The sequence below is a fragment of the Osmia lignaria genome, chromosome 2, assembly GCF_051020975.1.
Source record: "Osmia lignaria lignaria isolate PbOS001 chromosome 2, iyOsmLign1, whole genome shotgun sequence".
Classification (NCBI taxonomy): Eukaryota; Metazoa; Arthropoda; class Insecta; order Hymenoptera; family Megachilidae; genus Osmia; species Osmia lignaria.
This window is the reverse complement of record NC_135033.1, coordinates 11,069,327-11,086,404: the sequence shown is the minus strand read 5'-3', so window position 1 is coordinate 11,086,404 and position 17,078 is coordinate 11,069,327. Positions and strand designations below refer to the sequence as shown.

Genomic DNA, 17,078 nt, shown 5'->3' with positions numbered 1-17,078 from the left:
AGCCACCTTTGGAACCATTGAAATCTCTTTGAAAATACGCGAACCGATGAGACCACTCGCAATAACGGTTGTGAGGTCCCTTTTAATAACGAAATTGATCCGGATATCCATAGAATTCGCTTCATGGAAACTGCTTCATCAGCCACGGAAGATTTTCCTCATCGAGCACGTGAGATTACGCGCTCTGATCCAGCTGACATTCAATTAGCAGTTTCGATCATCAATGTAAAGGGCATTTCACGAATTATTTTTAATTTTTCATAGACCGCTATTTGAAGAAGATTTTTTGAACGGTGAATTAAATTAATTAAAAACTTTTTTTACCATTTGATAAAAAAATGAGCGAGCAGTAAAATTCGCGTTCGAAAATCTCGGGTACATTTATTTTTATTGGATGCCAAAAAAACAGTGGGTAATTGGCACCCAGAGGTGGATAACTGGCGCAACCCATTTCCTGCTCGGGAATTTTCCACATTTCCCTAAATGACCAGTCTAATATCGTCAACCAGGATACAATCGGAGATCGTTTCGCTATACACACTTCCGATATAAATCCTGGTAATCCGTTCGCCGGTAATTCGCTACACGGCTCGTCCCTCTAACGACTCCCCGTCTCTCGTAGATATTGAACTAGAGTCTATTTCTCCACCGTGTATGTAGTTGGTGCCCACATGAGATTTGCTTTATACTTTTTAAAAATCGATGACCATATTTTTGTACAGATTTTTTCTGCTTTCACTGTATATTGTAAAAAAGGTGGAGAATGTATTTGTGGCTGTTGTCGTCATCAGTATTTAGGAAAGCCGAGGTCGGGCATGGACGAACGAGACTTCTGATTAAAGTGAGTGCACCGTCAACGAGATAGAGTATCGCAAATAGGAGAACCGTGTACATACATCGAAACAAGACCTAGCTCATCTGACCGGTACCGCATCGTGGCTCGCATAAAAGAGAAAAAATTAAAAAATATAACATCATAGGTAGAAACATATCTACAGCGTTCCTAAGGATACCGGTTATTAAAGTTAATTAGTTGACATCCCATGAAAGTATAACACGCGACATTTATTAAATATCAAGCCGCTATTGTATAACGGATGTTGCGCCTAGTATGACATGGCAGCTTAACTGTTAAGAAGGGAAGAAGCGAGCCTCTTCCTTCTTTCTGTATCCGGTTTCTGCCTCGAACGGTGCACGAACGAATCAATTTTCCGTCGGATGTTCTCGTCGCTGCGTACCAAGCCGAAGAAAAGAGAATGAATATCGACGAGTGAGGCAGAGAGCGCGGAAATTGCACCGGGGGTTGAAAAAGAAGGAAAGAACGAAAAGAAAAAAAGACGGATGAAAAAGGAAAAAACGAGGACGACGAGAATGGCGCGACAGTGACGAGGCACGTTCGTCCGCTAAAACTATCGTCGAATGATGAAGTTAGTCGAGCGTGGCAAATTTTCCGTGGATTATTCGAACGTGCACGACAGTCCGGAATAATGCGCTTCCTTCGGCTGCCCCTCGATGCTCTCGTTCGATCCTGCTATTTTTTCCCCATTTCCTTTTCCTCTCTTTTCTTTCTTTTTTTCTAACTTTTCCGACGCGTCGAACGGTTCTTTTCGCGTTCATTGTTCGCGTCGGCTATGATCTTTGCAATATCATTTTATCGGATTTCACCAAATTATCAGTGTAAAATTTGTCCAGCCGATATTTCGATCCTTTCGTTTGGTTTTTCATCGACGGGAGAGAAGAAAGAATCGGGAACAATGCGCAGCTTAAGCGTCGAAATCCCCGCGTTCCAGTGACCGTACCGCCATATTTCACCAACCGGAGGATTAAGACGGACATACAACGTTTCGTTCGCAAACCGGAAGCTACGTTTTGTCGATAACGCGTTGACGTGAACGGATCGTTCATCGCCCCTCGAAATTCCAAACGTTACGCTTCGTTCTACGAACATGACTGATCCAATCAGTCCAATTACCGATCCTTGATCCTTGTATACCGTGCGACTCTCGATGAAGCTGTTCTCTATCATCCTTCGATTCTTTCTCAAAATTATCGGATATAATGTGTACGTCTATAAATCCACGTTGAAAGTTGATCGATCTTCCATGGACGTCGGGCAGAGCCGAATTATACTGACGGCTCGAACACGGACCCTTTTATTCGCGCGTCAAGCTGGCTGGATAAACGGTCGATACGTCATAAGCTGTCGAGGAAATTTCGGGATGAACGAACGTTCGAATCGATAGAGAATCGTGTACGCAAATTATCCTTTCCATCGCGTTGAAAAACAAAAAAAAAAAAAAAAAAAAAAGGAGAGAACAACGAAAATCGCCATACGCGTTCCTCTATACATATATGTATTCTATATCGATGGACGTAAAAGGGTGAAAGAGTTACGAAATATGGTTGCGTCAACAAAAATAAATAACACGGCAGAAAAAAACGTTCATAGAGGTCGAACTGGATCCCCTGGATCCCCTAGATCCTCGATCCTTTCCATCCATTCTCTTTCTATCCAAGGTTCGTGTCGTTGAACTCGACCACGACCCACAGAGCAATGATTTTATTCGCCTCCACACTGCTCTGGCATTCCTGTCCCGAGGAAAGTCATTCCGTCATTGAAAAACACGTTACTCCATATTTTATGAAATTTCTCCTGGCTATTTGCAAACATTGCTTAGTCGATGAAAATATTTCATCGGGATATAATAGCATAGGAAAGCAGGGAATAATACTTGGGTTGAAGAAGGTAGAAGGCGAATAGCTGATCCGGGCTTGTTAATCCACACTAAAAGATTAAAGAGGCGGTGGAGGCCGCGAGTACCGGTCGGGTCTCGTGTAACTTCGATAATGGAAGGTAATTTAGTTTCAATGGGATCACGGTATCGATCCCATCGGCGTGCAACAAGGCGAAGATTCAGCCTTTCATAGAGCCTGTCACCGTAAGACTGTATGATTAATTGAGCACCGTTCTTCGACCGGATGATGTTAACGTATGTATGTACGTACGAGGCAAGTCTTCGCGAAGATTACAGTTTGCCACGAGGCGAGTACTCTTTCAAACTGACCCGTCCACGGGAAATCCAATTTATTGCTTTGTGCACAGTGTCTCGTGAAATATGCCGTTGACCGAGCAAACAGGCTGGATTCTTGCGCGAAAAAAATATAGCTACGCGTTCAAGAGAAAAGTTTTTCTTCTCCAGAAAATTTTCCCATTCTTTTTTTTTTATCTTTCTGTCAAGCATATCAACGAAAAGCAATCACAGCTTAATCGATCATTAATCCCGGTGCAATTCGCTGATGAATTATCGAAACAAATCAATACGAAACGATTAGTTAACTGTCCATCAAATTAACATTCGGTCGATGGACTAAATAATTCATTTAGCATCGACGTAACAGGATTGGATTTGTGCGCGTCGCGAAATCACGTTAGTCCTTCTGATTGTTGTTATTGTGCGCGTGGTTGCACGTTTAATGGGACGGTGATTATCAGACAGGGTGAGGCTGGCAATTAACGTGACACTTGGTTCGGTGAAATCGATTCGCATTAACGCGTCTACCTGTCGTTTGTACGTGGCCAGGATTCGATTTTGCGGTCGAGCCTCGAAACGAAACGGCTCGACGGATTGTCAGCCGGGTATCGAATGTCTCGCAGCTACGTATTTGACAGAATCCTACCTGAATATCACCCTCTGTCCCACCCTCTCGGCCACCTGGGTGTCAAATTGCTCAACCAGATTTCGTATCAAGAGTGAAAAGCATACCATCGTTCTGTTAATTAAATTTCATTCTCAGCCATGTTTATTTCTTTTTTAACAATTTCGAACGATAAACTGGAGAATGCTTCCATCATTGAGATCTTTAAAACTCGATCGGGTGGCAAATTGGGAAGCGATTAATTGGCGATCGATAATTTGTAACGAGAACAATTCGAAGTAAATTGAAAACAGCCACTCGAATTGTAAAAATATTCACGAACTTATCGCTGCAATTGTTAAAGGCAAATCCGCGATTCGATCGAAATTTTAATCTCTCCGAAATGGAAACAGTTTCGCTACTTTCGTTTGCAACCGGCATCGCGGTCGATTTCGCGATTACGCGCATTTCCTGTGGCAAATTACTTTGTCCCAGCCCCTCCCCCGTACAGGGAGATTCGCTAAAACCGTGCGAACGCTATTCAACGTTTTTAATCGTTCAAACCAGCTCGACCCGCAACGAGGTCATCGCGGCTACAATAATGACCAACGCCATGGTGAACGTGTTTGGTGAAAACGAGTTAGCAAGGAATCGGAACGGTTTATATCCATCCTGACAATGAGATATTGACAATCGGAAGGATATAAAAATGATATCCCGTGGACATATGAAACTCGTTGCGGTCTGGATAAGGATCTATGGTAGAGCTACCCTGCAGGCTATTCCGACCAGCTGACACACGGTGAATGGACAAGATATTTCAAGAATGTAGATACACATTCGTGAAAGCAGCGAACGAAATAACCGAGTTCGAAATCGACCTTTTAATTAACCTGTTCGACCATGGGCGAGAGCACGATTCACGAACGATGATATAATTAGCTAATTAAAATTTATCGATCTCCTGGAAATGATTGGACGAAATTGTCGGGGTACTATGATTATCTTTTCTAGCTTACGATTCACGAGGCGTTCTCTTTTTTATGAAATCGCTGTTTCCATCGAATCCGGATAGACACGCGTTTTATGCGAGCATGAACGTAGCGCACGCGACACCCTCGAATCGATCCGTTTCGGTCAACCTGTCACGGAATATTCGACATTTTTACACGGTCACACGGTGCCGTTGGATTTGCATGAAACCTCGTTTTTTATCGTATTTAAAATCCTCTGTAGAATTTCCGTCACTTTGAAAGTTTCATCGATTCGATCGATAAATTAGTTCGATTCGCGTTGTAGGAAGGGAGGCGAGGGGAAGTCAGTGACCGGAATGGAGCGTTAATGAACTGGGTGACAACATTCTCACCCGTGGCGAAGAGTCGAGGATGAAACGGTGATGGAACGCGGCGCGTCGCGGCGCGGAATCGAGATAGAATCCTCTTTCCGCCTCTGCTTCTCAATCCCTTCCCGCTCTTTCCACGACGAAGACCCTCCAAGTCTTGTCTGGAGGCCTCCCGCTTGTCTTCTTAGATCTCTTCTCATCGCGTTCGTCGGAGAATGCAGCTCTGCGCTTCCCCTCTACCCTCGTTAGACCAACAAAGAGAAGAGTTAAGAGGAAAGAGACGCGAAAAGAAGAAAGAGAATCGCGTGTCGAGAGACTTGACTAGAACCTAGAAACTCTTCTCTGCCTTGACCACTTCAGTCACGAGACCCGTTCTCCAGAGGGTCTTACCAACCAAATGACCTATTTCGCATTGTGGTTGGCTTTACGGTCTTCAGACTACCAAGCTACACCCTCGAGCGGTATTACCATCTCGAGGGGTGGTGGGGGCTGAGATTCGAACACCTGGGACACGCTAAAAGTTCCGAGAATCCTGCTAGAGGTGGATAAAACGAGAATTGAACGTGTTTTCGAAGCACTTTCGATCGGCAAAGGATTAGAAAAGTTGTGTCGGAAGTTGGACGGAGTGTGTAGATCGCGGTGCACGTTTCTACGTAAATGCAATCTAATTCGTGTAAAATTCGTGCGCACGGCAGACGTGTTTTCAGCGTGGTTCCAACGATGCATCCGCTTTCGATGATTTCGAGCTATACGGCGAACAGCACGAAACCCGTCACGTCACGACTCTCGTGCACCGCTCCGTAAGCGGTGCAACGATGCAACGATGCAACGATGCAACCGACGCGACGACTGGGGGATACACGTTCGCGACTCGCCGAGACACGGCTCGAGGAGTTCGAAAGTAAAACAGAGCAAAAGAGCGCGCAACGTCCGCTGCGTGCGGTTAATAGCTTCTTTCAGCGGCACCAGAGTAACGTGACTAGAAGCTAAAACGAAGCTACCCATCGTCGATAGACACATCAGACCGCGAATATGATCATTCGGATGGTAGAAATCCTCCAGCTGGTAAAAGCAACCGTACGCGGCTGTGCGCGCGTATTAAGGATGCAATTGAAGGTTCATAAGGTAACTTTGAAGTGCAAATCCTGAATCTGTTTGAATTACAGATCACTCGACTGTTCTTGAGTTCGCGAGGGCTTTCAGGATGAAGAGATTTTGACACGTTTACATACCTTCTTTCGATCTTTGCACGTTTTAATATTTTCGCGATTCTATTCGAACGGAAACGACAGGTAACGCGAGACAAAGCCAGTGTAAAGACTCACTTTCTTGTAGATCCACTTGATGCTTCGGCTAAACTTGGCCATCGGCGAATCGTCCACGAGGAAGTACTTCACCTCGGTCCCCGTCTCGTGTTGTTCGTTCGCGAAATCATCCGTAGGAATCGCGTGATCCTCTTCTCGTTCCTCGGGGCTCTCCGAAAGATCGTTGTTGTCGCTGTCGATCGCCGACTCGGAGTATTCCGTGATCGTGGACAACCTCTTCGTGCAACTGTCGCTGGTGGAAATGGCACGTTCCATCTTCGAGGAGGATCTGCTTCGGGGAGCAGAGTGTTTCACGCGGCAAGTCGGAATCCTCGCATGGTTAACAGAGCACAAATTGCCGGATCCGATTTGATTCCGTGCGAGCCTAGCCTCGATTCGACGCGGTTGATTAAATAATATTTTCCAACCGAGACCCGTTCGCCAGATATCATCGAAAGCTTCCAAGATTCGGTTCGTATAAAAAACATCGACCGTCTATTTTTAATCGAAAGCGACGCCCACTAATGATTAAAAACACGATTCACTGGTTGCTAGGTGCGTTGCTCATAGTCAAACGACGGGAAATATTGGTAATTATTTATGGTGTAGGTAGATCACCGTATTTGCCATCGTGCTGTGATAATATAAGAGTGAACCTTTAATCGGATAATCAGCCGCGTCAAAACTTAATCCGGCAATTACGAACGGTGAATAAGGGACGAAGGGCTGATTTATCGACTAAGCTGTACGGTATCGAGATTAAGGGTGAAGAGGGCACTCGATCAGCATCGGAAACACGCGTTTCCACTTAGCTCTCTGTTACCTTTACACCCGTGTCTCGTGAAACCGTTCCACAATTAAATACCAGTAAACGATCGTCTAGCTCCAGCTACTTAAACGATGAAAGCGTAAAAAATAGAATCGTACGTTCATGAATTTCACGTGTAATCAATCAAAGAGACGAGACAACGAAAGCGTAAAAAAAAGAAAAACAGAGAATTCTGAAAACTAATTTTCCAAAATGATCTCTATAAATAAACTTTCACCACGGTTCGTACACACATTCTAACAGACCGATGATTTATTAGAAAATGAAACGTTTCAACAACTCGAGAAACTCGAGAAACTCGAGAAAATCGAGAAAATCGAGAAAATCGAGGATGGAGTTCGTTGGTAGAAGTTGAAGAGAAAATTCGAATTTAATTAGTTGTCGCTGAGCGAGTTTCCACCGGTCGAGGATTATGAATGAAGTGTCGCGTTTCCATCTGCAAATAGTCCCAGGAATCGACCATTTTAGATAGGACAGAATTAACCCGTTCCTTTTAATTTCTAATAACCGTGTTCGTCGAGAATACTCGTCGTACCGTGACGAGCTATTACAGAAACGACCAATGGACTATTATGCTCCCTTTTGTTTTCGATCGAACTTCTTGGCTAGGTATACGTCCAGATGTTCCACGACAGTTTCTGGGACGGCACAATTTTATAACGATCAAGCTTTCCTCTCACGGGCGGATGGCCTCGTTAATTTAAATGGCCTACGACTCGACGAGAATAATTAATTACGGCAGGGCTCGTAGATGGCGACGATACCAGCCATGGTATTTACGGGATTCCTCGAACTTGTTGGATCACCAGGACACGGGTATCAAACGATCGTGGAACTCTCGATTTCACAGTTTTGCAAAAATAACAATCTATTTTTCAGAAAATAATGAAAAATGATCGAAAATAATTGGTAACGATATTAATAAAAGAATAACCATCGAAGAAGAGGAAAGAAGCTACCTGTTTACGCACAATACCGTTACGAGGCTACTGTTTGAAGCGAGGAATCTCGATCGAGTCGACGTCGACCGATTTTTATCGCGCCACCCCTCTAATTATCGGGGAAGGAACGATAATTGCCCTTAACACGCTCGATCGAAGCTTTGTCCGGGGCCGACGCTCTTTGCCTCTGGGAACGAATTCGACCCAACGATTCATAAATTAATTAACGTTTAACGCGAACGGACGTACGCGACTCGAAAGTACTTCGCCTTCTTTGATCTTCTTATTCTCGCCAAGTCATAGTAGAATAATTTCGAAAGGAAAGGAGGAGAGGAGCGTCGATTTCCGCTCGAAAATAGCCGGATCCAGGCGGCCAAGAAGGCTGTTCTCTTCGCAGGTTTTACGGCTTTCAGCAAGCCAAGGTCGTCGTAAAATCGTCGCAAACTTAGCCTCGTTTCCAGTCGCGCTTCGATACGCTTGCCAATTATATTTATATATCTTTCCTTCTAACGCGACACACTTTTTTTATTCCCTATACGCGTTCCCCTTCTTCGCAATCGCGCGATTCAATTACGTTTATCGCACTTTTCCCGCAAATTTTACTCGATCGAAAAGAGCTCTACGTGTTTCTGCAATCGTTTCAAAGTATATTTAGGTACTCTATCGCGACAACACACTTCCCGCCGTGATAACAAACTACACACCTGTGTTCCCTCGTCGACTTTCCACCAACACAGCCAGGCAAATATGTCACTTTGAGAAATGAACAATCGGCAACAAGAAGACAAAGTACAAGAACAAGAAACAAGTTTTGATTCTCGCGGGAAAACACGAACGCGAGACCGATAGAATCGTTCTCGCGAGATCTAGCCGTACGGAATCAGCTGCAGTTCCAGCTCCAGCTCCAACTGCAACAGAGTGCAACTACTGCAGCTGCAGTCGGCGGCGCGGCTCGGCTCTCGAGCGATACAACGCAACAGCGTGTTTTCACTAGGTGGTTACACCGTTCTCGCGCTTCTCGCGCTTCTCGCGCCTCTTCCATCGACTTTATATTTAGACGACACGCGGTATATTGCCTCACGGCTTACGCTCTGTTCACGCTAACAAGTTTCCACCTACACGCACTCTGACTCGGGCTTGTATCCCTAATATTACTAAAAGTGTATTCGTATAAATGTGCTTTGCTAATACCTTTTCAAGATGTTTCAGTTGCGTTTTGAAACAATGGATACGAGGTAAAAGCTTTCTAAGCTTCTGAATTTAACTCGAACGTAACTGGTTTAAAGCAGTGAAATATGAAGATTAAAAGCAATCTTATGCAAGGTGTCCCAGTTCAGTAGTGCCAACGTGCGACCATTCTAGGAAACGTTGGTCATTTAATGTTTCAGAGATTATGACCGTTGCGCTGGACGAGAGAGAATATGTTGCCACCAAAATGGACCGATTTATCATCTCAACGAAATCCTTGTGCTTCTTCAAAAAATAATACTCTTGGAATAATTATTAAGCCCCTTGAAACTTTATTGAAACGAACGCGGTGCATAAATCAGCTGATAATAGACATACACGAGTAGAAGAGATTAGAAAGGGATAAATTGAATGGTTCGGTATCCTAATCGACACAGTTTCGCGAACCAGTCTGTTTCACGCGAGTCGATTGTCCGCCTACGCGAAAGCGTGCGTAGCCCACGTGCGTGCGACAGAAACCTCTTTGTGACACGGATGATCGCAAGCGCACAGCTTTGTTCTGATCTAACCCTCATCCATATTCATCCGTATATGTATGCCCCGTAATCTACTTAACCCGTAGGTGCCAGGCGGCGTCCGTAGTACGCGTCCGTTCAATTTGTAACGTATGCATATCAGCGACATTCAGCTCGTCATTTCCGAGCATCGACCAGAGTAATTTCATTTACCTTACCGGTGAAAGAAATTCGAATTAACCGTGTCGTAGGTCGAGCAAATAACCCCGTGACGCCAATTTTCAATCGACATAGGTGGTATTTGTACGAGAATTCCGATGTTCGTTGCAATTTCGTTCGGGTGTACATATATGGAACGGAGTACAATCTATGGTGATACCGCGTGTATACGGATTCGGTGGAAGTTTGAAACGACCGATACATTATGGCGATCGCGATGCACGACGCGGCTTGTTGCACGTCGGTTCTGCCTATGCACGCTCGTTTCCTAGTACTTTATCTCGGCCAGTTTATCGGCATACGGCGTGCATTATACCACGTGTGGATAGGCTCAAAATCGAATGCATCCACGCCAACTTTTCTGCTACGATCAATAAAGGAAACCTTGCCAATTATAAATAAAAAAAGGCTTTCGAGAAGCGTTAATTATTCGAAAAATCGTGCCAGAAACAAGGGAGTAAAGTGGAAAGTGCAAAGTGCATAGCGTGCGGCTGGTTGGAAGACGGAAAGAAAAGAAGGAAGAAAGGTCAGCGAAAGAGAGAAGGAGCCACGGGAGAGAAGTTCATCTGTCATTGACTTGTACCCTGAAAGCGTTCCTTGTGCTCTGCTACAGTGCCTTTCAGAACGATCTGACACTGTCCAGAAGTTCGTTTGATCGCCGAAAAAACGTGGCAGAGAACCATTTTGTATCGTGAACCGCGTTAACGATCCTACCAGTGGTTCTGTTATACGAAGAAAACGCGGCTGCATACCGTCTAAACCACTTTGAATCCAGAGAACGTTGATTAATGATGAAATCGGTAGACGAGTCTGGCTTTTACCAGGTACCTTCAGTTTTCAAAGCGAGCAAATGCGAGAAAGGAATGTTGGATATTTTGATGAACGCGTGTTTCTAATTTTCTTACAACATATTGTTTAAAATGGTTGAAATTCGCAAGCAAATTCCTTGGCCCGGGACGAGAAAGCCGATCAGAAAACCACGAAGAGGGGAAACAGATGGAAACTATGGGGTCAAAGGTGCGCGAAAGTATGTAGGTTGAGAGCGGTGCACGAGTTGCTCCCGGTTCGCCTAATTGAGCGACGATAACGCCAGGTCCTCCTCCACATCTGTTGTCATTCATCACGCGTAACGCTAGATTAAATTACTAGCTAGTTGTTAATTATGATTTATGAAGGCTTGATGAAGATACGCGAACCCGTTTCGCGTCTACCGACATTCACCCGCAACAATGATTTTTTACATTAAATTAGTATACGTAAATTGATATTTCAAATTGAAACAAGAATCGTTACCATTGTGAATAAAGAATTCACGTGGAACGATGAAACAATGGAAAGGTTAAGTGGAGTTTCAGAAAGAATATCGGCCACGATCGAGTTGAACCTCTTAAACAGAGCATACAAAGAGAATCCTCCTCCTCTTACGTCCTATCCCGATATTTACTTCGTCCGATCGATGATAAAAAGAAAAAAAGAAAGAGGTAGTAAACTATCGTCGAAGCCGAGAAGCCGAGAAGTCGAGATTACGATTTCGTCGCGTTGCGTTGCAAAGAATTTCGTAGACGTCAGCGAGATTTTGCAGGCTCGCATTTGAAAGTCGTGCAACGTTCTGAAAGTTTCTGACGCCGAATAAAAGGTACTTAGGAAGGATGCCTTAAAAGTGCTGCGGGGGAAAACCGTCTGTGCTCGAGCGATCGAACGAGGACTTTAAAGTGACACGAGCAAAGGGAAGGAATCCAGTCACCCTTTTTATACTTGTTTCCACCGTTCTAGCGTTGCGCGAACCAATGGTGTATTTAAATCACCGCCACTTTCTCAAAGAGGGTCAGACACTTGGTGCGTGGAAGAAAAATCTTGAAGCTACTTGAAACAAGTCCGAGTCGAACGACTACGGCTCGCAAAGTGATAAACGATGACTGGCAAAGATGATTTCATACGCAGACGAGCGATACTCGATCGAAGTCGTCTCGTGAAAGTATCAAAGAGCCACTCTTTCAACACTTGCTATATTTCCTGATGCTAAGTATAGGCCTCTTCGTGTTTTGTCGACCGATTACTCGCTTCGAGTGTTAAGAGATTTCCTTGAACATCAAATTCGAGGAAGAATGTGTTTTCACAAATGTGAGTTCAAGATTTTCCTTTGAAGGAAAGATTCGGTCGATTCGGTCGATTCGGTCGATGCGATGGCATCTAGAAAATAGAGTCGTAAGAAACTAAAGGAAAGTACGGAACGGAAGAGAGCAGAAAGAAGAGACTATCGTAGATCTGTAACTACCGTTAGCAAGCACCACGATCGTTCACGTGCAATAGAATTTTCTTGGTGGTAGAAATGATTCGTGTTGCGACCACGACACTGGCCTCTTGGAAACGTTGCAACGTTCGCGGAACGTGCTCGACTTCCGTCAAAAGAAAGCCGAAAGCCGCATGCCGTACGCGCCGTTGCACGCTGGCAAACAGCGCGACCAATGCAACAGAAGCATCGCCATTCCGTACACCCGTAGATCAATCGTCCAACAACAACTACGGGCTACAAACTATCGTAAATCTTCTCTACTCTGCTCGTTTGTACGTCATAAAATCGTTTACGACGCTCTAATCAATGAGAATTTATAATAACACGCCCTTTTCCTCGTCATCGATCTCCTCCATTTTGCTTTTAAGAGGATACGAACCGACTAAAGTACTTCCCAGAGTTAATTTTCAAATTGGTGAGCTTCCAATTCGCTAATCGAGAATCTTCCGCAGCTAAGAGGAACATCGTGTACCGATTTGGAAACTCACGGAACGGTGCACAATAGGGATTAAAATTACAACGATTAAAGCAGCGTACAAAGCTGGGAACAATTGTTTGATGGACGAGCGTGAAACGGTGTGTTCAGCCTGAAACAACTGTTTCTCTTCCGCGAATACAAAAGCCGGGTCATGAGCTACCATCGCATCGTTCCAACCACTTCGCGTTGGAATCTGTCCAACAGTGTTCGATCTAATTCTCCTAACTGGATACATACTCGTGAAACGGTACAACGTGTGCAACGCAACGCGATGCGTTCTTTACAACAGGTATCAAATTGGCGCTCGTGTATTCAACGACAAAAGAAAAATATCACGACCGGGCTGGGACGGCTGCTCCAAAGGGTTAATAAATCTTTCTTGCCATCGTGATATACCCTCAATGGGCGTCTATGTAATGCGTTTAGCGACTAGGTAGACATCATTTGTCAGGATCGACGTAAAACACTGGGTCAAGCATTGAACCAACACGCTACGATGCGTCGTACAGTCATATATCATTTGCATAGACCCTACTCTCTAACCTACCCCCTCATTGCAGATCCTCGCACATGTTATTTGCTCGATCCGAACAATACTGTGGTTACAGCCGCGAGAATTTATATATGGGGTTAATTAAAGGCCCCATTGTCTAACTAACCAATGATAATTTGGTTGTTTGATTCCTGGCTAGGATCTTTCCTTCGCGCTATGACGATTGTTGAAACGGTGACGGGACCTCTATTGCTGTTCTATTATTTAACTGATCTCTAGTGTGACGCGTTGATTGCGTACTCGCATAATTGATGAAATTTTGTAGAGGACTGGTATACCAAGGATCTGGGTGACACTGATCCAGCAAGTGTATTGAACCCGATCGTCTCCCCTTCCACGAAACTCGGTTTACTTTTCACCTGATCTCTCGCCAAGGTCAGCCAACGATGAAACAGGTAATGTACTATGCTTTCATCGATACAAGTCTCTACGTATCATTCGGCTAACGACCTCGATAAACTGTCCATTAACACGTTTATCGGAAACACGGTTTTAATTAAACGAAGAAAGTTACTTATCGGTTCTACGATACCTCCGTCGGTTTCCAGACCAAAATATTAAACTGGCATAGAAATTGAGATAACAATTACTTCAGACAAAAAGTGTTCATTCAATTCGATAGAATTTCTCAGACAATTATGACCGATACGAGAAATCGGTAGACGGAGGGAACCAGGATTCATGATTATAGTAATCGAATTATCAGCGTTTAAGAAAGGTCGTGTCAGGTGAAAAAGGTAGGCGTATCCAGCAAGTTTCTCCGAGTTTTTCTACGTCCTTCTCACGCTCGACGCTTTTCTCCGGCTCTTCGTGGCACGTATTAACCCGGTAGCCTACTTCCTGGCGCCAACAGCCTCGAGGCTTTCGAAAATACTTTGCGTACCTACTCGCCGTTTCCTACGGCTCACGAGAAGCCCTATTCACGATGCTCGCGTAAGTCCAAGCAACTCTGAACGCGAGGCAAACGCCCAGCCAACTGAACTGCAAACCGTGAAACAGTCCCTCTGCTAAAAAATTCCAAACCTCTTACTCTCTCAGGGTACATTCAAAGCTTTAACATCCTTGGAATTTCCTTGAAAACACCTTTTATTCCGTTGAAAATCTAATGGTACCCTCTGTTACACGAATTAACCCCTTTCGCGCTCGGTTAATTTCTCTGAGAACGAATTTACCAAACACCCTGATTCTTTCTCTTTCGAAAGAAAGCACGTAGTGTCGCTACTTGTACGAAAGTATTCACCAGGTCAAGATTCAGTGAAGTGTGTGTACGCTAGGGGTAGGTGTGAAATGAATTTTCTTAAACCTAGTTACAACAGAAAATTCTGTTTCCTATCTACTTCTCAAGAAGAACTACGACGAGTTTGTACAATTTCAAAAAGAAAGCAACACCTTTTACAAACATCGTCATTTTGCAACTAGCGTTACGAATTAAAATAAAAATGATAAACACTCACCACCTCGGCAACGTTGCCGGAACCGTCCCTCATGCCATCTCTGTCGGTGCGTCCCCCTAAAAACAAAAGAAACAATACTTTGAACTAAGAGTAGACCACTGTAATGAAGTTTTTCACGAAAAAAGTAATCATCGAATCGTGAATCTCCCGCGTTACTCAACGGTCAGCTCCAATTACGTAATCTCATTTCAGTGATCATCGATGTTAAGTATCGGGAACCAGTTTACGGAATGTACGGATGCATTTCACGGGAGTATTCCGTTTCTACTCGATCGTAGAATTCAGGCCAATCGTTACACTCGGCCGGGCAACGAATGCGATAGACGGAAGTGGCCAGTAGAGCAAACTAGAGTCTTTAACCGATCAACGAGTCGCACGAGTATCATTCAAGTTTTTCCAATCGCACGTTCATTAAAGACATCTAACAAAATAATTGAATTTGAAGCGAAGAGCGGGGTAAGTCGACCTTGGAATAGATCCGACACGGTCGAACATGAATCTTCAGGTTCATCTAATTAAACGTTCATGAGGGTTATACGATTCCGACAGACGCGCTGCATTCAGCCAACTAATTTTCTCCGCGCCAGTTCAATTTTCCATTAATTAACTGCCTTGGCTCCGAGTGAATTTTAACGGCACAATCGTTCGTGTTTCCGTGTTTAGCCGTCGCTCTGGTCATTGCACTCGGACTCGCTAATTGAACGGTTTTATGAATTTCATTTTAATACTACAGAAAAAACTAAAGAAACACGATTATTATTCGTAGCTCGTGTTTATATTTCGCTCGCCTTCTCACGTTGATTGCGCAATCGTTCGTACATTGCGAAACTTTTACCAGACAAACGGCCGTCTCTGAATTATTCATCCAAGGAAATATGTAGCGTCTAGCAGAGTAGATGAAAGCATAATTGATAATCAATTCCTACCGCTTAATTACCGTTAACGGCTGTTCGATACATTAAGAACGGGATATCCCAAACGTTCGGTTTAACATTAGAGCAGAGTGACTCATAAAAGCGTTAGAAATTCTTTGACTTCGATGTGGAAACGTGTAACTAGATATCTAATTATCAACGCAAAGGTTAATGTCTAACGTGTAAGTAATGTTTGAAACGGGTTCGATGACCTATGTATCCTGAAGATATTCAAGGTTACAAGCATATAATAAAAACGATCCTGAAGACATAATTTGTATCATTAAAAGGTAATGATGGAAAGTATACTTTCTGGGTCACACTATTATGTGTTTACGATCTTATGCAACCGTTGATGTCCTTGCAAAGTAGGTCATTGAACTGCTCATCAAACGAAAGAATGTATTCTATCTGAAAATATTTTTTTCTACGCTAAAGAAGAGAAATTTAAGTACAGCGTTAATTTCTTGCTAAACCGAGATTGTTTTTGAGTTCATATCAACAAGCTTACTTTGCCAGGGAAGAAGGCAAAATATTCGAGCTCTCGTTTCTTTATTTCTCTTCCCTTCATTTTTCAATCCCCGGCGTTGGGTTCTTTTGAAGCTGAAACGAATCGCGCCGGCTAATCGCCGTAATTTCGTGCACCGCCGCTGCCTACCCCTCAAAACATTCTTGCGGTGTTTCGGACGGAAAAGTGTTATTACCGCGGTGAAATGTACGCTCCACTGTCAGCTAAAGTATACGACAGTTAAATAAATGTTGCGGCAGCCCCGCGAAATTAGTAGTTTCTACAATTTCCAGGACGAAACACGAGTAATTGCACGCGAGCAAACTGCTGCTAATTATGATATAACAAATTTTGATAATCAAAACGACGAAGCATATTTTTTGTAATTTTTAATTTACACAGTATTAACGCTAAAGTGGGTCAATAATGAATATAAAAGAATATTCTGCGAATTCCTTGGATTTAAATTTATCCAAATAAGAGCTATTCACCTTTCCGTGGAAATTCATTGAATATTTTTCTTCTCACGATTTTTCTTCCTTTTTATTCTCGGTACAGTTAACATTCCGGAACGACGTAAACACAACACCGTAGAATGGACAATGGAAAAACGGTACCAGGTTCGTGCTTGTACGCGACTCGAAAATATTGACCCCCGTCATTGTGAAGGATCGATCGCGAGCTATCGATAAATTGTCGCGAAAACATCTTTTGTTTCGAGTCGTGGAAAGCCGGTGAAGTTTGAGAAACTTCACTCGATACAATGCGCGCATTCTCCATCGAGTTTGCGGAAATTTCAAGTAACGATGTTCTTAAATTTTTCAACAACGATCACCGACGACATTCGTAGAAAACTTGTACATAAAAAGCGCGCGAAATTTCATTAAAGGAGAAGCCAGATTTT

At 43.7% G+C, this 17,078-nt stretch overlaps 1 protein-coding gene across 1 annotated transcript in view; it reads right to left on the bottom strand.

Annotated features, from left to right (window-relative positions):
• Positions 1-7,408, bottom strand: part of LOC117608570 (Ankyrin-repeat, SH3-domain, and Proline-rich-region containing Protein) — a 64,188-nt gene extending 56,780 nt beyond the window's left edge. The window contains exon 1 of the mRNA XM_034333901.2: positions 6,304-7,408. Coding sequence (XP_034189792.2) covers positions 6,304-6,558 — 255 coding nt within the window. The 5' untranslated portion in view covers positions 6,559-7,408. The remainder of the gene's footprint in view (positions 1-6,303) is intronic.
• Between the last annotated feature and the right edge of the window lie 9,670 nt (positions 7,409-17,078).